The 20037-nt window shown below is 40.5% G+C and overlaps 1 protein-coding gene across 1 annotated transcript in view; it reads left to right on the forward strand.

The window, feature by feature from the left end:
* Positions 1–828: 828 nt before the first annotated feature.
* Positions 829–20037, forward strand: part of FGF12 (fibroblast growth factor 12) — a 411991-nt gene continuing 392782 nt past the window's right edge. The window contains exon 1 of the mRNA XM_052640903.1: positions 829–965. Within this exon, the coding sequence (XP_052496863.1) occupies positions 875–965 (91 nt within the window). The 5' untranslated portion in view covers positions 829–874. The remainder of the gene's footprint in view (positions 966–20037) is intronic.

Raw genomic sequence — 20037 nt, forward strand, 5'->3', positions numbered from 1 at the left:
CAGCTGCCAATTCTCTATTCTGCACCGTCTTCCCCGCCCTGCTTTACAGAGGGGAAAAGTGACGCCCAGGGTGGTATGGGACTTACCCAAGGTCACAGAACATCGGTCAGACGCCCACGCCTAGGCACCCTTTCTCTCCGCGCGCCCGAACCCTAGAGCTTTCTTCATTCCACATCCCCGCCTCCCCACCCCCACCCCCCTGTTCCCCGGAGTCGCTTCTGACGCTCGGCAGCCTCCTGGGTCCAGCCCTTCCTGCGGGCGCTTCCCTTCCGCCGGATTCCCACGCCGGAGTCGCCCTCAGCCCGCGCGCAGCCCGCGGGAGCGCTGCCTTCCGGCCCTGGGAGCCCCTCTCCGCTCCGCGCCGCCCCGCACGGCGGGGGCACCCAGGGAGGAGGACGCCCAGGACTCACCGCCCGACGCGGAGAATAGGAGCTGACAGGGTGCCAGGGCCCTTGGGGATCCCGCCCTCGTCTCTCCAGGCGCTCGCACCTGGAAGGGGCACGAACCCACGGTGACGTCCTCCGCTCAGCCGGTGCGCTCCTGCCCGCAGCCTCGCCGCCTCCTTGGGGGAAGTCCCAAAGTGTCGCGGCCGAGCCCGCTGGGGTGTGGCCGCGCCTCCCGCTCCCCCGGGGGCTGCCCCCAGCCGGGAGGCGCTTCCTCCTCCCAGCCTTGCCCCAGCCCCGCACCCGCCGCGCTCCAGCCCCAGCCCCAGCCCGGGTCCCCGGCTCCGACCGGGCAGACGTGCGAACCGCTGTGCGCCCGGGACGCGCGCACCATGGATGTGGGACCCGGCTTCCCCAGGCAGGCCGCCTTTTGGTTGGACAATTAGCGGAGGTGGGCGGGGAGTTGACCAACCCCGCACACGCGCTTCTCCATGAAGATTCTTGAGCTTTCTTTGAAGAAAGGAGTGCATATGCTGCAGTGTCTCTGTGGAAGGAGCCTGAGGTCCAGCAGCAGCCTAAGTGGTGAGAAAATGTTCTTTCCTTAGCCCCAGTCCTGCAGATGCCCAGCCCTCTTCCTTCCTTCTGGTCCCCTCTCTGCTACCCCCTCTGCTCCTTTAATCAGCGCTGTAAATGATGGAAGGAAGGCGTTTCCTTACTGGGGTGAGATCATGGCCCCGTCGCCAGTTCTGTCTTTCAATTTTTTCCCCTCCTCTTAAATCCCTGAAGTCATCCTTGTTTTATAGAACGCTTTCGCTGTCGCCCAGCGCCTGAGCTGGAACCCGCGGGTCTCTTTCCGAGGGGCGCTTCCAGTGACCTGCTTTCGCACTTCCTCGCGGCTCTCTCCTTGTGACTTGCCAGGGCGGCGTGCGACTTGGAGTTGCTCAAAGTCTCCTCTTGAGAAGTTGCCGATGCTTTCGACAGGAGAGGGGACTTTTAAACAGGTGGCTGGCGACGCAGGTTATCTTTCATTGTTCTTGTTTTGTCTGGAAAGTAGGCATACTGCCATCGTCAGAGAGTACGTTTTGCCCTGGAGATCAAGCAATCTTTGAACTGATGCTGAAACAAAAGAGCCCCAATTAGGTCTGGGTTTAGCCGACTAGGTCCCTCAGGAAAAAGCTCAGGAAGAGAAAGAAAGAAAATCAGACCCTTTTAATGACCTGCGATATTGAAAAAACGATTAAAAATTTTAATGAAAGAAAAAAAAAAACACCTACAACCAAGTGTGATTCTTTTCTGCTGAAGCTTTGGAAATGAAGTGAGCTGTTTACCACACTTTCAATTGTCCATCTCTTTCTTTTTTATGATATAAGTTCTTTTTAAAGGGGGTTGTCTAGTAGTCTTGGAAATGCTAACCCAAGTTTTGTGTCTTTTGGTTTTCTGTTTACAAAATGGGGGCGGGATGTGAGGAGAGAGAAAAGGTGCTCCTAATTATGTCTAAACACGTGCCTCTGAAAAATAATTTTTGGTCCATTAATTCCAAGTAACTTTAATGTTCAAAAATTTAACGATATTATAATAGGGTTCAGGTTTAAAACTTCATATGTTATTCTGGGGGATCTGATTCATTTGGTTAAGTACCTATTTTCAGTCTGTACTGGAGCTATGAAGATTATATTTGGAAAGATTAGAATATATATAGGTTTCATTCATCCTTTCTAAAACTTTGACTTGCTGTTTCCTCACCACTGTAAATGAAAAATAAAACTTTTTAAAAGAATTAATTAGATACTTTATATGTGAAGTATGAGAACATACACTTTTGAAATGAAATCAGCAGTGAGATCTCATATCGACTTTTATTCAGTTCAGAAGATGATTTAGACATTATCTTTTGCCACCATATTTATAAGTGCTGAAAAATATCAAATCACTATATTCTAAATGAGCATGCTTGATGTTGAAGTTTTATGTTTTGAATACATATTTCAGGAAGGCAACAGAGATGTATGTTAATATTATTTCAGTTTTCCTTATCTACATGAAGTGAAACATGAACAGACTGTAACTTGGGTATTTATTTCCTAGATGTGAAAAATTTTAAGGTATATATGGTGTATGATAAAGACTTCTTATAAAAATAGATAACATGTTTATTTACATACAGAATCGGTCTTTCAAAGGGTAACAGATCCAAACAGAGGTGATAATATGTGTCATGGAGAAGCTTAGGTTGTTGCAAAATCATGAGACTTAGAGTCAGAAGACTCAGTTATAAAGCAGTTTCAATAAAATTACTGAGGATTTTTCAAAGTCAGTATTTTCATCTGAAAAATGTAGTAATAATGATAGCTCTAGCCTGCTTCCTATTTCTTACTGAATCCTAGATTTAACGTGAACGTATGAAAACTGTTGCACTTTATATATGCATTGTGATTTAGTGGGGTGTTTGGTTATTTAGGGAACTGTCACTCTAGAGGAATTTTTGTAGAAGGGTATAGTCACAAGTAAAGACGAAGGTCCCTTTTATACTCTTTCCCCAGAAGGAGGTAATGTGTAGAATTGCTAAGTGATTGTTTCTGGACACTCTATTGCTTTTGTTGGAATTGTGGCTTTTATTAATTTATAATCTTGGATAACTTACATGACCTTGCAGAAATGTAAATTACTTTGATAATAGTACTTACCTCATAGGTTGGGGTAAAGATTAAATGAATTAATAACAGCTAAAGATCTATTGGGGCTTCCCTGGTGGTTCAAATGGTAAAGAATCTGCCTGGAATGCAGGAGACCAGGGTTTGATCCCTGGGTTGGGAAGATCCCCTGGAGAAGGGAACAGCTACCTACTCCAGTGTTCTAACCTGGAGAATCCCGTGGACAGAGAAGCCTGGCGGCCTGCAGTTCATGGGGTCACAAAGAGTGGAACATGACTGAGTGACTAACAATTTCACACTTTCAAAGATTTATTGAGTTCTTACTGTATGCCAGGCATTGTGCTAAGAACTTTGAGTCTACCATGTATAACATGCTCAGTATATTTTAGATATTATTATTGTGTTCCATTTTAAAGTGATTTCTTTCATGTGACTTTTACTGTTAGTATGCGCAATTCTACATGATATGTTATGCCCAGTTTGTGAATGCAAAATGAAGTAAAGATATCAGATACATTTTCATGGAGCAAATTTATATAAATAGAGCTGGAGTGCACAATTTTAATTTTTTAAATTTACCAGAAGAGAAATACAGTAATATTTTGAGCCATGTTAACATGGAGTAAAAGGTTTTATGCAAGCTACTTCTGCCTCATCATTTTACAGTTGAGGGATTAAGGGCCACAGTAAAAAAGTAACATAATTTGTTATAAGAGTTTAAAAGATTCTCCTGATAGATTGTTGAACTTTTGAAATTATAAATATTTTAATATTCTATTTAGGTTTTATTTGATAAGTAGTATTAAGAAAATACAAAATAATTATCACTAATTCTTGAGCTTCTTAGTATAATAACATTTTATTACTCTCATCTTTCTTCTACAATATCAGATATTATTACATTGTCTAATTTATCCATTATATTAGTTTATAAATCCTTTGTACTTCTGTAGAATGGAGATAGAATAAAATGTCAAATAGAAGACAATCTTGGACAAGATTAAATAGATTGTTTAAGGCTATTTCCAGTCAGTTATGATTCTTTTTTTCCATTTCTCAAAATAAAAATTGTTTTTGTTTTCATGGGAGCCTATATGTTAAAAGACAGGTAATACATTTAAAATTTTTAAACAATTCTGCTCAGAGTATATGGCATTTTTATTAACCTGGTAAAATACTATATTTTCGGCTTAAAGGGTGAGTAAAGCAGATTCACTTTTCTCTAGAGTTGGGGCTTTTACAAAGAAATGGAAGCTCAGAGATTAAAACAAGAGCTTTAATGCCTACTTCTGTTTCTCTCAAGATCTAGTTGAGAGGAAAGCAGAAGAATTCTATCAAAGTGGGGTGTTAAGGTTACAGCTTTATCATCACTTCACCAGGAAAGACCATTCTGATACCTCAGGAGACCCTGAGAAAGCTCCAGTGGGCATCAGCCTGACAGGGGATAGCAGCACTTTGGCACTTGGTCCCTGTGGTAGTAGTAGTAACGTGTGTGCGTGTGGGTGTGCATGCACGCACACCTAGCCAGGGGAAGCAATGTGCTTGTCTTGTTACCCCGAGCAATTCCGGAAAGTCAGATCTTCGTCTTTTCTCTTTCTGTGTATAGTCATCACTCCTCTGTGATAATTGGTCGATTAGCGCTACTCAGCCGGATAGCATAGAGGATTATCAAATGTCTAGAGACTGAACTGTCCACCCACATCAAGTGGCCTTGATGGGGGATTGAAATACTAGGCAAAAATACTTATCCATCCTAATAAAAACACACAGCCAAAACCCAGGCAGACCCTTCCTTTCAAGTATAGTGCTGACATCTAAATTGAGACTGCTCATTTAGAGTCAGGTTGCACCAGGGAGTATGTATGTAAGGGGTACAGGCTTTAGCTCCTGCACAGGACAGTCAGCTGATCCAAGAAAGAATGTTCCATGGCAAAGGGGCTGTTGCTTTTGGTTCACTTCCCAGGAAGGGATCTCCTACAAAGATGGCATTATGCAGCTGTTTTCAGCTCCACTCTACCTTTACTTTCTGTTGTTCAGTCATTCAGCCATGTCTGACTCTTTGCTACCCCATGGACTGCAGCATGCCAGCCTTCCCTGTCTTTCACCATATCCTGAAGTCTGCTCAAACTCATGTCCATTGAGTTGGTGATGCCATCCAACCGTCTCATCCTCTGTTGCCCGCTTCTCCTCCTCCCCTCAATATTTCCCAGAATCAAGGTCTTTTCCAATGAGTCAGCTCTTCCCATCAGATAGCCAAAGTATTAGAGCTTCAGCTTCAGCATCAGTCCTTCCATTGAATATTCAGGGTTGATTTCCTTCAGGATTGACTCGTTTGATCTCTTGTTGTCCATGGGGCTCTCAAGAGTCTTCTCCATCATCACAGTTTGAATGTATCAGTTGTTTGGCACTCAGCCTTCTTTATGGTCCAGCTCTCACACTGACTCTCATATGACTATTGGAAAAACTATAGCTTTGACTACAGGTACCTTTGTCATAGAATCTTTATTTGAGCAGGTTTTTATGTTGTAAGTTTAAAATTCTTCACTGTTTCAATACTGCTCCAATGGGTAAAATGAATGTGAAACATAAAATATACAAAATGATCATTGTTTTTTATGGCTTTCATTTTCAAAGGGATTTTTGTTTTTACATGACATCTTCAGTGTTAAATTCAAAAACTTAGTGCTTATTCTTAGTTCATTTGTCTTGCAGTACTTTAAAAAAGCAATTTGTTAAGTGCCTATGTAGTCGGCATTACCACTGTTTACCCAGTATTTTGGGTTCTTCTCTTGGGCATGTTGCAGGACACATGGCATTATCAGCTTTCCCTGAACTTAGGTGTGGTCATATGACTTGTATTAGCTAGGGAAACATGCGCAGAAGTGACACACCTCACTTCCATGTGGAAGCGTTAATAACCAGAGCACAATTCTCTCTACTTCTGACCTTCTGATGATGTTCAAGGTAGTGGTTCTTCCATCAGTCTGTGTCCCCGAGTGTCTGTAGTAATAGGACTGTTGGTGGGGATTTAGCACATTAGAGAAGTTAAAAACTTCTCTTTGTAAATAACTTAGATTTTTAAGGTCATTTGTTATCTGGTCTATCCTAATGGATAGTACGGCAGTAGAGTTTAACATAATAAAATTTAATGGAGGATTATTGGGCTCAGTTTAAGATTCTTTCTAGTCAATCACTTTAACTTCTCTATGATACCGTCTGTAGTATATAATAGATCGATGTATTGGTTTCCTTTCATAATCTTTGAATTTAGCGTACCAAAGTATGGGGTTTTGTCATCAACTAGTAAGTTAGTGTGGAGAAGGCAATGGCAACCCACTCCAGTACTCTTACCTGGAGAATCCCAGGGATAGCAGAGCCTGGTGGGCTGCCGTCTATGGGGTTGCACAGAATCGGACACTACCAAAGTGACTTAGCAGCAGCAGCAGCAGTAAGTTAGTGGTTGTTCTGAGACTAGTGAGTACGTTGCTTCTTAAATGATATTCATCTTCCCTCCCCAAAATGCAGTGAAGCTCCGCTGATATTTGAGATTATTCTTTCAAAGTGGTACTTTATTTGCAAGGTGCTTAAGGACTCTGGTGCTCCTTTGTACTTACTCTGCTTTATGGAAACTGTGAAACCTATTAATGCCCCTGAGTTCCTGGAAACGAACTAGCTGCATTACTTGAAAAACAGTGCTAACATGGCAGCTCTCATCTCTGCTGCAGTTTTTCCAGACAAAGGAAAATGCAAATAAAATTATTTTTCTCTCAGCTTATAGACTAAGAGCTGTGTGCATGTGGAGAAAACCAGGGCAGTACTTCATGGTGAAGGAATTGGGCTGAATGCTCCATCTGGGTCATGGAGCAGCAGTCCATTTGCCTGCCTCTTGGGTTAAGTAAAGCAAAAGAGTGGAGTGAAGTCAGACTTTTGGAAGCCTAGGATGTATGTGTCATGCCAAATAGCCCTCCACAGCTGGCACCCCTCCCTTCTTCCTGTCTTTATCTATCTTAGGAATGAAAGTTAAAGAAACATGTCTCTGACTTCAGGGGTTGCCATTTTTTTTTATTTAGCAAATATTCTTTGAATACCAGTTGCTGCTAGGTTCTGTGGTAGGCACAGGAAACCCAGCAGAGAGAGAGAGAAGGACAAGCAAGAATTGCCATATTAGGCAGTATATGATACATGCCCAAAGTGGAGTGCCTCGGAGCATCAGTTTATGATAGTTTAACAGTCTCTTACCTGATCCCAAGGAAGGAATAATTAATTCTTCCTGGGTTTTGTGTTTATCTCCCAGAGCTTGTTAAAGCATTTAAGAGTTCAAAAGGTATTGCTGGATGGTACAGATAGGGGCTCTAATGGAGAAGAATAGTATCTCTGTTTATTTTATTGGAAGAGTGTGTTTGAATAAAAATAAGAAGCAGACATGAAAAAGCATTTTTTTTTTTACAAAGAATTAGCCTACAACTCAATTCAAGCCTACTCATAACTGCTCATATTCAGATGTCCTGCCTAGTTATGTGTGTTATGCCTCTTCTTTGTCCCTCCCTCAACCCAAGTCCATTTGTTCACACCCAGATGTAACACATCAGTTTGTAAGAAAGGTGCAAGGTTTATTCTCTGGTATCAGGGTTAGAAAGAGACATGCTGGGAATACTTATAGGCCTGTTCTCTTAATTTCCCTGGAATATCTTGAAACAATGAAGCTTTCCTTTGTACAGTTCAGTCTATGAAATTGCTACCTTTACACTGTTATTTTAATTGTACAATGTTATGAATGTCATGTCCGAATATTATTTCTAATTCCATTAAGTGTTGCAGGGTATTTATATTTCCTAGGGTGAATATCAGAAAGATACTGTGAATCTGCGAAGACAAGTCTCTCTTGCTGAAATGATCTTTCTTGTTTATACATAAGCTTCTAGTACCATCCTACCCCCTCTCATTACTGTTTATAGAAACGATAGCATTGCAGTTGGTGTCACTGATTGCCCACGTTGCTGCTTCAATGAAGCCAGCTGGGATTCGATTGCATGGTCTTTAAATAAAACTTAGTGGCACAAAATGAATCTCTTTTTTGAGGGGAGAGGGGTAGTTGCTAGCTGGATCATTCTCTAAAGCACTAATTATTTGCTTAACTTGGAGGAACTTGAGAATCAGTGAATCGCTGTGTTGGCTCAGTATCTGACCTTGGCACTGAGGAACATGTGGGTAGACAACATTGATAAAGTCTTTATAAAGCCATTCTCAAAATGAGAGTGATGAACCACTTATCCCCTGCCCATCTTAGCACTCTGTAAGTAACTCATACTGGAGGTAGTGAATGGGCCTTTGATTCCAGCTATCCAAAGTCTGGAGCCAGGTTAATAACTGGGAATTCCAGGCAGTAATGTTTTGTGGCAACCTGGTGCAAGGGGATGGCCTGGAAATTGTGAAAAACAATGTGAAAGGTTGGTGGTATAGTTTCTTAAACTGCCATGGTATGAAAAATGAATATCAGTCACTAGTTTTGGCCTTTGGCTTCCAGACACCAATACAGTTTAGGCAGAATGGCATTTTTCTTTATAGTTATATAATACAGATTAGAGAACCAAGCTTTATCCAGGTGAAGATTTATACGTCTATGTAAATTTATTTTCTCCTGAAAAAATTTGAATTTATAAATGTATCTCTATTTAAAATATCTGTGCACTTATGCAAGTGTGTGTGTGTGTGTGTGTGTGTGTGTGTGTGTGTGTGTGCATTCAAAATTGTTAATGGCAGTTACCTTTAGGGAGTTTGATGGCAGAGACTTGCTTTTTGCTTTACATATTTCTATATTATTTGAATTTTAATGGAAATATGTTCCTTTTATAATTAAAAACTATATAGTGATACGTGTTTTAGATTATGCAGTTTTCTTCTCATAGCAGGAAACTGAAAATGTAGTCTCTGTAGAATAAGAAAATCACTTACACAACCATAACCTTGATATAACCCCTTCCCTTCTTGGTGTGTGAGTTTTAAAAACACAAGTTATCACACACAAGTTATATGCCTTGTTTGTTTCTTTTTGCATGAACTTAAACAGTTATTCTAAATATGGAAAGAAATACTCATATCTAAATATTTGGAAAATATTGTTTTCTAAGAGGAATTGCAAGAAGCTGTTAATAGCAAGCAGTGAAGCAGTTAATAGTAGGAGAGAGATACTTTTGGGACAGTGGGAAAGGAGAATTCTTTTGAACTTTGTGCATCTCTGCATTGTTTCTAATCATTTGTGTGTGTGAGTCGCTCAGTTGTGTCTGACTCTTTGTGACCCGTTGGACTGTACCTTGCCTGGATTCTCTATCCATGGGATTCTCCAGGCAAGAAAACTGGAATGGGTTGCCATTTCCTTCCCCACATCTCCTGTGTCTCCTGCATTGGCAGGCAGATTCTTTACTACTGCACTACCTGGTTCCCAACATTTACCTGTAAAGTCAGGTCTGGGTCCTGAGCTGCTTGTGCCTACCTGGCAGCTCAGAATGTGTCTAGCCTCTGAGCTGGTAGATCCCACAACAGGCTAAGCTTCACTGGCCCCATTTTTTTCTCTTAGCAATCAGAAAAGTTTTTCCTCTTCCTTGGAATGGAGTGAGAAGGGTAGATGGAAGGGCATAGACTCTCTTCCCATTTGTTGGAGAAGGCCAAAAAACCTGTTGTGGACCAAAAGTGAATGTGTAAAGTGGGAGCAAAAATTTACTCTCATAGCATATAACTTTCAAAGACAGAACTATTTTTAAGGGTGTTGATATGTCCCTATATCCTTAAGAAACTTACACTTTTAACAGCCATATAATATTTTCCTGGCTCTGTGTAATAGTTCCCTGAGTCTCATATGTCTCAAAATGGTGCTTAATGATAGTTCTGAGTTTATAGGGTTGGTCTAAAGATTAAATGCATTAGTATCTGTAAGGTTCTTAGCCTGTGAAATCCTGGGTACTCGGCATTTAGTATTTCCTGTTCTTCTTTGTCTTTCCTTTTGTCCCTCTCCTGGTATTATAAAATACCAAATGCGTGCTGTTGGTCTGTGATTTATCCTGTCTTAGTCTTTCTCTGAATTTAAGGTAAAAAAAATGTGTGCCATACTCAATCTTAGAATATATCTAAAATTTTGATCTGTACGTATAATTTTCTTTTATTGTTCAAGATAGGCCTTTATTCTGGTAAAAAGCAATAGGAATCTGTATCTAGCCAATTTCACTTGCAAAGATTCCAGTTTGTTTTCTTAAAACTAATAAATATCGTAATATGAACAGCATTAAGGAAAATTCTGGGTTTTATTTCATCCATAGAAACAAATGTAAAGTGATATTCCAGAGTAATTTGGCTATAACAGGTAATTTGGATGATATTCTTTAAGCAACTTTTGATAACTGAATTTTTAGAATTAAACATAGTAACACTTATTCTTAATAGTTTATGTTGCTCAAGTTTTAACTCTATTGTGTTGGTAGATTATTTAGAAGATCAAATGGGAAGCAGCTGAAAGTCACATTATGTTTTAATACTGTAGAATCAGTGTAACTGAAAAAAATTCCTGACCTCCTCAGCAGTAAGTAAATTCATTTTAATTTATTTTTAAGTCCTGGAAGCTAAGTTCTTTCAGTGGATTGCTGTTTTGTTTTTTTTTAAATTATTTTTATTCCTTTGTTATATTTCTCTCACCAGGTAGTTTCTTGGAAATATTGAGGAATATTTCCATGTTCCACAAACATGTCCTGGTATTCATTTGATATCTGTCAATATTCTTTACTCTGAACCACTGAGATGCAGGAGCTTTGTTACTCTTCTCTTCAAATTTTAAAGAAAACCAGACTGTGAGGCTTCAGAATAATTTACTGAATTCTTGAGGAAAGCAGAGGTGTGTAGCACTGCCAAGAATGGAAATCTATAGACTTACATTGACTGTCACCGCTCAGAAAGTCCATAGGCTGTGTCCTTCTTTGCGAGAGCTGTCTGGTCATCTCTGTTTAGCTCCTGTCCTATCTCTCGGTTCAGTTCAGTCGCTCAGTCGTGTCTGACTCTTTGCAACCCCATGGGCTGCAGTACTCCAGGCTTCCCTGTCTATGACCAGCTTCTGGAGCTTGCTGAAACTCACGTCCATTAAGTCGGTGATGCCATCTAATCCTCTGCATAATGGATATTCTTTGTTTTCCCCAGGACTAGGAACTACTCCTTCAGGTTTCAAAGAAAGAATATGAGTATTCAATTCAGTCCTCTTCCAAGGCTCATTGGTTTTTTATTACAGGGTGGCTGAGAGTGAAGCATGTATGTCCTTTAGGAGAAACACTCCTAACGTAAGACATGCTCTGGCAACTCCTGGTCTAGAGGAGCAATCATGGTACTTATCAGCACATTTCCAAATGTTTGGGTTATTCCATTTTAAATAATACCAGATGAGGAGTAACAGATATCAGTCTAGGTAGCATACCTTTCCACCATGTATCTTTCAAAGTAGATTGCAGAGTGCATCGGTCCTGCAGGATCTTGCCTCACAAACGCTTTATACAAATAAGACAGATCTAAGAATGAACAATGGTTTTCAAATTGCACAGGAAATTTACACAGTAAATGCAGGGGAGGATTCTTTAACTCGGCATGAACTTGGTTCTGTACAAAATATATCCTATTTAAATTACTGAAGAAATATATCTCAGAAGCATCTGCTTCAATGGTTGAAGCAATTTTATAGTGACAGAGACTAGGAAGTTGACATATTTGTATGGTTGGAAAGGCTTGACAAGGTAGTCTGTCTGAAAACAAAGGAATTTCTATGACAAGGGGAAATTCTGATTTTTATCTAAGGGAATACAAATCACTAACATCCTCCTAAAGTGCTATCTATCCAGTTACAAGAATTTTAAGCTTCAGCCTCATTTACCACCCTATTGCTCAAATAGTTGAATATTTTGTAGTGTTTAAATCAAATATATTATGGAACATGTCTTCATTTCCATGTTTATTCATCCAGCATTTAATGAAACCCAACCATGTGCCAGTCAATGGCTACACGAACCCTGTTCTAAAATAACTCATTCTTACTAAGGGAGATAATAGCTGTGCAAAAATTATCCTAATTAAGGTACCAGTGATGTCTAGTGTCTAGCTATAGTGTGTCATTCTTAGTTAGCCTTGTCCTTATTCTAGAAGAGACTGCCAAGTATGTCATAGAGACAAACTCTCCTCCATATTTGTTTAGGTTGTGTTCTCTGATAATTACTGTTTGATGCTGTGCTTGTTTACATGTGCTCAGTTGAAGTTCTAATAGATTGTTAATTTATTTTCATCAAATTGGCAATATACTCACTGTAGATTACATTAGGCTCTAGCCCTGCATGGATCATCATTATGATTTTGTTTTCCAAGATGCAATACTCTGGATTTTGTTATCTCAACCAAAATTGGAATTGGGAGGGCACAAGAAGAAAGAGGAGGTAAAATATGTGTAGTTTGTTTTTAAGGTTGAAATACAGAAATGGCCAGAGGATTAATATAATAAACACTAATATACCTGAGACTCAGCATGAGCAAATTATTAGCATTATGCCTTATGCATTTCAGATTCTCTTGAAGAAGTCAACCACTACCGATAAAATTAAAATCATTTAGAACTACCCCCAGCACTGTTCTAGCATCCTTTCTTCCTCAGGGGTAACAACTATAATGATTTTGGTGTGTGTCCCAGGTGCATGCGTGCCTGCGTGTGTGCATGAAGTCGGTTCAGTCGTGTCCAACTCTTGCAATGCCATGGGCTGTAGTCCACCAGACTCCCCTGTCCATGGGATTCTTTAGGCCAGAATACTAGAATGGGTTGCCATGCCCTGCTCCAGGGGATTTTCCCAACCCAGGAATTGAACCTACATCTCTCCCATCTCCTGCACTGGCAGGCGGGTTCTTTACCACTAGCGCCACCTGGGAAGCCCAATTTAAAAGGTATCATGTATGATATTGTTTCGAGTATTTCTCAAGTTTATAGATGTGGACTTGAACTGTACTTTTCTCTCTATATCTTATTTTTTCACTCAATTATGTGTTTTTGAAATTCATCCCTGTTAATCCAAATGTATCACGTTCAGAAACTTGAAGCCATGAGTGAGGGAATCTGTGTTTGTGGCTGAAAGCATTGACTATGGAGCCAGTTTGCCTGAGTTTGACGTGACTCTGAGACTTACTAGTTATGTGACCTTGGACAAGTTTTTTAACCCCTCAGGGCCTCACTTTTCTCATTTATAAAATGGTAATAACAGAAGTAGCACCTACCTTAAAGGGATGTGGTGTGGAGCAATATGAGTTAATATATATGAATCTCTTAGAATACTTTCTGACACTTATTATGCACAACAGAACGTTTATTGACTCATAGTGGGAGGAGCAATCTTGCTTAACTAATATTCCCTGATTTGTTTTACATATAGCACCAAGGTAACTAGGAAAAAAACCCTCTCTTTGTCTAGTCTTGGATTGCTGTCAGAGGTGATTGGGTATTGAGAAAGAGCGGTCCCTCAGCTGGAGAGGTCAGTGATTCACTAAGACACAGTCATCTTGGGGAGTGTGAGACTGACAGGTACACAGCTGTATTTAAAATGGGTAAACAACAAGGACCAACTGTATAGCACAGGGAACTCTGCTCAATATAATGTAAAAACCTACCTGGGAAACTGATTTGAAAAAGAAGAGATATATGTATAGATATAACTGATTCACTTTGCTGAACACCTGAAACTAACACAACATTGTTAATCAACTATACTCCAATATAAAATAAAAAGTTTAAAAAGAGGAATCCTCTTTTGACTGAGGCTGTTGCACAGTGGACAAAGAAATTTGCAGGATCAAAGAATTTGCAGGATCTGCCTTAGTATTTAGGGGTTTGGTTTGATTATATCAGTGGGGTTACCGAAACACCTGAGAACGGTCTAATGTCTCACTGTTTCCCTTTGTATGTGACACCATCCCTGACCCTCTCTTGGGAATTGCGAGTAGGAGTTCTTTGTCATCTTACCTCTTGAACTGAGAGGAAGTAATTCTTGGTTGAGCTGGAACTGCACTGAGTGCTTGAGGCTGAAGCAAACCCCTCTAGATATTCAAGAGGAAAAACAAATGAGAAACAGGTGGGGGCTGAGACTGTCCCATGATTTCAGATCTCTGTCAGCTCTACTTTGCAAGCCACCTGGGCCTCTTTAGCAGGTTCCATAGAGCTGAAAATAGCCAGATTCCTCAAAAGACAGAAGTATGTTTCTAATGCAGATATTAAGACTGAGTAAGGCTTTGTACTGATTGATCTCTTGACCTCCTAAGGTTTTTTGACGTGACCAGGTTTCAGTGATTCTGTTGAACCTTGCTGTCATCCTCACAACACGGATGTTAGGAGCCAAACGTAATGCCTGTCTTGTCATCTTCTCATGAGGAGGGACCAATTATCTTATTATGCATAGAGCATAAGTGACTCAAAATGTAGAATCATAATATTTAGGTCCTAGCAACAATTTTCAGAAATGAAGATACACTTTCATTTGACAATTGAAGAAACAGTCCCAGCAAACTCGAGACAAGTATCCAAAGCCCCATATCTGCGTGAATTGGCTGGATCTTTGAATCAGGGGATCTTTGAATTAGCTGGACCTTTGAATTGTGGCTCAGAGGTAAAGAATCCTCCTGCAATCCTCCTGCAATGCAGGAGACTTGGGTTTGATCCTTGGGTTGCGAAGATCCCCTGGAGAAGGGAATGGCAACACACCCTAGTATTCTTGCCTGGAAAATTCCATGGACAGAGGAGCCTGATGGGCTAGTCCATGGGATCGCAGAGAGCTGGACACAATTAAGTGACTATCATTTTGAATCCAGGACTTTTAACTCTTAGTATGTGGAAATTTGGACCCTAATTTGAAATCTGTTTCATTCATTCACTTATTTTATGAACTTAATTTCTTAACCTCTGTGTTGTTTCTAACCTCAAAATCCTCATCAATATAAAGTGCATAAAATCATCCTTGTCTCCATCAAAGCATTGTTTGAAATCTAACTGAAATAGTGTGCATGCTAAGTGGCAAAGTTAAAAAGCTAATAGAGATACACCATTTCTAGTTTATTGCATTCAATGCATTTGTGACCCAAGACTATATTGGAAATAAGCTAAACCTCTGTTTTGCATTGTCTTGGAGAGTGGCAGTTAATGGCAGAAGCCAGTTTTATCAACATGAAATTTATAGCTTTTTTGGCATAAGAATTGTATCTTCCAATAGCTGTCACATCTGTTGTGCATTTTTCTGGTCTACCCTTTTCTGATACTGCTTGAAAAGGATGCTATTCCCATCAACAATATAGTACCTTTTCAGTCTGCATTGTAAAGTGGGGCAATATGATAGAGGTTAAGGCATTTTATTGATTTAACCTTACTTTAAACTCTTTCACCCATGGCTAGTAACTAGGATGAGGTAATATACTCCAGTATCTAGGCTAACTTCTCTTTTGAGGGCTTGCGTCACTTAGTTCTCAGTCAATAGCAAATATACACTATATTAGAATTTAATTCCTGAAATCTACAGGCACTTTTGTCTGTGAGGCAGAGAGAATAAATGAGCTACTTTTAGGTGAAGTAAACACATTATTAACAGCAGCTTCTAATAAAAATAACAACACAGACAAGAGGAAATAGTAATAGCTATGTGAGCAATCAGACATAGTCTTGGCATAACTGGGTTCTCAGTATGGCTTGGCATTGGACATTTAGAGATAAGTCAACTTCTGCCTTAAGTAATTTGTAGTATGGCAAGGGAGAGAAGATATAAGCAAAAAACGGTAGGTGCTAGACTAAAGGTAGAAACAATTTATCTTGAAAACAGAAAGAGATGAGAGCAGATCCTTCTGCTTGGTGGTGTGTGTATGTATGTGTGTGTGTGTGTGTGTAGTTAGGGAGGCTTATCTGGGAAGGCTTCAGGGAAATATGCTACTAGAGATGCATTTTAAAGAATAAATAGGCATCCACCTTGCATAGAAAATGATGAGGAAGGGTATTTTGGGTAAAGGGGAAAATATGCACTAAGGCAGAGGGCCAAGAGAAAGCATGTGTTTCAGGCTAAATTTGCTCATTCTTTCCTTCATTCCTTCACTCATTTATCAACGACCTACTCTTTGCCAGGTACTATTCTAATTGCTAGGGATACGGTGGTGTGCAAAACAATCTCTATTTTAAGAGCTGACTTTCTGGTGCAGAAGTAAAACAATAAATAAATAAACAACTAACATGTGTATAATGTAGTGTCAGGTGGTGGTAAGTGCCATAAAGAGAAATATACCCATTAAGGGACTAGAGAGAGAAAGGAAGATCTCTTTAGATACAGCAGTCTTCTCTAAGGAAACTGCTCTTAGGTAGAGACCGAAGGAAGTGAGAGATCAAGCTTGCAATTACTCATGGAGAACTGGCACTAGCTGGGAAGAGCAGCAAGTGCAAAGATCCTGAGCTGGGAATGCATGCAAGCGTGCCGAGTGCTCAGTGCTAAGTTGTGTCCAACTCTTTGCGACCCCATGGACTGTAGCCCGCATGCCTCCTATGTTTATGGGATTATCCTGGCAAGTATACTGGGTTGCCATTTCCTTCTCCAGGGGATCTTCCTGACCCAGCGATTGAACGTGCATCTCCTGCATTGGCAGATGGGTCCTTTACTACTGTAAAAGCCACCTGGGAAGCCCTGACGTAGAAAAAGGCTTGACTTATTCAAAGATGAGGTAGAAGGGCAACGTGTCAAGAGCAAGATGAGGGAAAACGGTAGCAAAGGATATTACTTATGTATTGTAGGCTGTGGCAAGTATTTTGGAATTTATTTTGAGGGTCATGCAAAGTCATAGAAGGGTTTTGAACAGGAGTGTGAAAGCCATCTATACTGAAATGGATCACTCTGGCTGCAGTATGATAGTAGACTGCATCACGGGGACTGTTTAGGAGGCTATTCCAGTATTTCTGGTGAGAGGCTTGGAATAGAGTTAAAATGTGTTAGGCGGTGAGACATGGTCTAATTTGGGATATATTTGGAGGTAGAGCTGATAGGATTGCTAATTTAGAGAAAAAAAAAAAGAGATCAAAAGTAACTCAAGGAATTAGGCCTGAGCATGTAGATGAAGAAGGATGTTCTTTATTGAGTTGGGAAACAAAGAAAGGTAGAGTTGCTTTGGGGAGATAAACTCAAGTGCTCTGTTTTTGAATGTGTTCAGCTTGACATAGAATAAGGAATAGGGCTTCCCAGGTGGTGCTAGTGGTAAAGAACCCGCCTGCCAATGCAGGTTAGACATAAGAGATACCAGTTGTATCCTTGGGTCGGGAAGGTCCCCTGAAGGAGGAGGGCATGGCAACCCATTCCAGTATTCCTGCCTGGAGAATCCCATGGACCGAGGAGCCTGGCAGGCTACAGTCCATGTCGTTGCACAGAGTCAGACACGAAGAGACTTAGCAGGCACAAAGATAGGCACTGAATAGAGAGATAAAAGTCAGGAATTTAGGGGAGTCCAGGGCTGAAGACATGAATGTATGAAAAATCAGCATGCCGATGGTGTTAGAATCCTATAACTGTATTCAGTAACACAAAGAGTTAGTGTTGATACAGAAAAGATCTTAGGACTAAGCCTGCAGTACTCCAGTACGTGGCCATTGGGAGCTAAATGCTACCAAAGAGACTCAGAAGGACTAGCCTGAGAAGTAGAGGAAATTCAGGAGAGTGTAGGAATAAAAGTTAAGTGAAGAAAGTGGTAAGAAAGAATGACCAACTGGGTCAGATAAGTGTGGTGCAGACTGAGAATGGATTTTTAGATTGGGAAATGTGGAGGTTATCACATGGATCGTGTGCAGCCGTTTCAGTGGAGAGGTGGGTGTGAAAGTTTGAGTGGCATGGCTTCGAGAGACTAGAAGGTGAGAGAGAGGATAGAAGGAGCATAGAAAAATCTGAGTTTTACAGTCAAGTTGTGTAGAGAAATGAGGGAATGTAGGGTAAAAGGGAACATTGTTTTTATGAAAATATTATGACATATTTATATGCCAGTGAGAATGATTGTCTAGGAAAAGGAAAAGTTGTGGCAGGAGAGAGATTGGGGACATTGCAAGAGTAATTGACTTCCTATGATTAACACATTCTAGGCTTGGATCAGATACATCATAGTCACGTCAGACTCTTGTTAAAGAAAAAAACAAAAAAACAGATTACCTTCTCCTACAGTCTACCTCCCATGTATTAGGAAGATCCCATGTGCTTATATTTTTTAAAAGCTCCCCCAGTGACTCTAGTGTGAGCTAGATTTGGAAGCTTTTGTTTTTTATTTATTCTTAATTGGAGGAAAATTGCTTTGCAATATTGTGTTGCTTTCTGCCATATATCAACATGAATCAGCCATAGATATACATGTATCTGCTCCCTCATGAACCTCCCTCCCACCTCCCACCCCATCCCTCCCCTCTCTGATGTCATAGTACATCAAATGGGACTTTTTGTTTTAGGTAACACAGTGTACTGCAGTGGTGGCAAGAGTCCAATGACTTGGGGTGGGGAAGATGGGGCTGTAAGTTTTGAGTTTTTATAAATCTTTAATCTCTTAGCTTTGGCTTTTCTTGTTTGTGGATTTACCCCCTAAGAGTGCTCTTAGCACGGAGCACTAGAGGCAGCTAATGGTTTTTGGAGTCCTTGTGGTTTCTCCACGGGGATGTTAATGGAAGTATCTGGCTCTCACAGTCTGTGATTAGCAACACTCTGATTAAGATTTTAAGCAAATAGTTACCCATTGAAAAAGTGACAGTCATGTGCTTTTCTCTTCTGTGGGACACACAGAAATATCCACAAGACTGCCAAATCTAGTGCAAGCATGGGCAAGAAATTGGGTCAAAGGGGAGCATTAAGGTTTACACCTGATGTACTAAGTCTTAGAACCAAACTAGGTTCTAACACTTGATTCTTGGATCTGGAATCCAAAGGTCTGGGCTGTATTTTTGGCTCTGTAGTTTACAAAACACACGAATTTGGGAAAGTTTTGTGTGTTCGTATGAAAATAAGTGTACTAGGCCTTCTCTGCTTTCATCCTAGAGTTACAAAGTTCAAATGAGTGGGAAGCATTTCAAGACCGATAAAGGTTTGTGACAGCATATATGTATATCTATAGCGTATTTGTATAGAGTAGTATATATTTTGGGGGGCTCCAAAATCACTGGAGATGCAGTGACTGCAGCCATGAAATTAAAAGACGCTTACTCCTTGGAAGAAAAGTTATGACCAACCATGACAGCATATTAAAAAAGCAGAGACATTACTTTGCCAATAAAGGTCCATCTCCTCAAAGCTGTGGTTTTTCCACTAGTCGTGTATGGATGTGAGAATTGGACCAAAAAGAAACCTGAGCACCAAAGAATTGATGCTTTTGAGGTGTAGTGTTGGAGAAGACTCTTGAGAGTCCCTTGGACTGCAAGGAGATCCAACCAGGCCATCCTAAGGGAAATCAGTTCTGAATATTCATTGGAAGGACTGATGCTGAAGCTGAAACTCCAATACTTCAGCCACCTCATGTGAAGAACTGACTCACTAGAAAAGACCCTGATGCTGGGAAAGATTGAAGGCAGGAGGAGAAGGGGATGACAGAGGATGAAATGGTTGGATGGCATCACCGACTCAATGGATGAGAGTTTGAGTAAGCTCTGGGAGTTGGTGATAGACAGGGAAGCCTCGTGTGCTGCAGTCCTTGGGGTCACAAAGAATCAGACACGACTCAGTGACTGAACTAACTAATATATAGTTATTGATGTGAATTCTGAAAAATAGCTTTTATAGACAGTCTTATACTGCATGGCGCAAATATCTAGGAAAAGTGATCCTTCACACTCCCTGTCATTTGTGATGTAACTGATGATTAAAATATAATGCTTATTAAAATGTATTTGTTTACATATATATACACATATAAAAATGCATATGTAGGTATCTAGCTTTGTTCAGTATTACTTTGTTAATTTTCCT

Source organism: Budorcas taxicolor, chromosome 1 (genome assembly GCF_023091745.1).
Source record: "Budorcas taxicolor isolate Tak-1 chromosome 1, Takin1.1, whole genome shotgun sequence".
Classification (NCBI taxonomy): Eukaryota; Metazoa; Chordata; class Mammalia; order Artiodactyla; family Bovidae; genus Budorcas; species Budorcas taxicolor.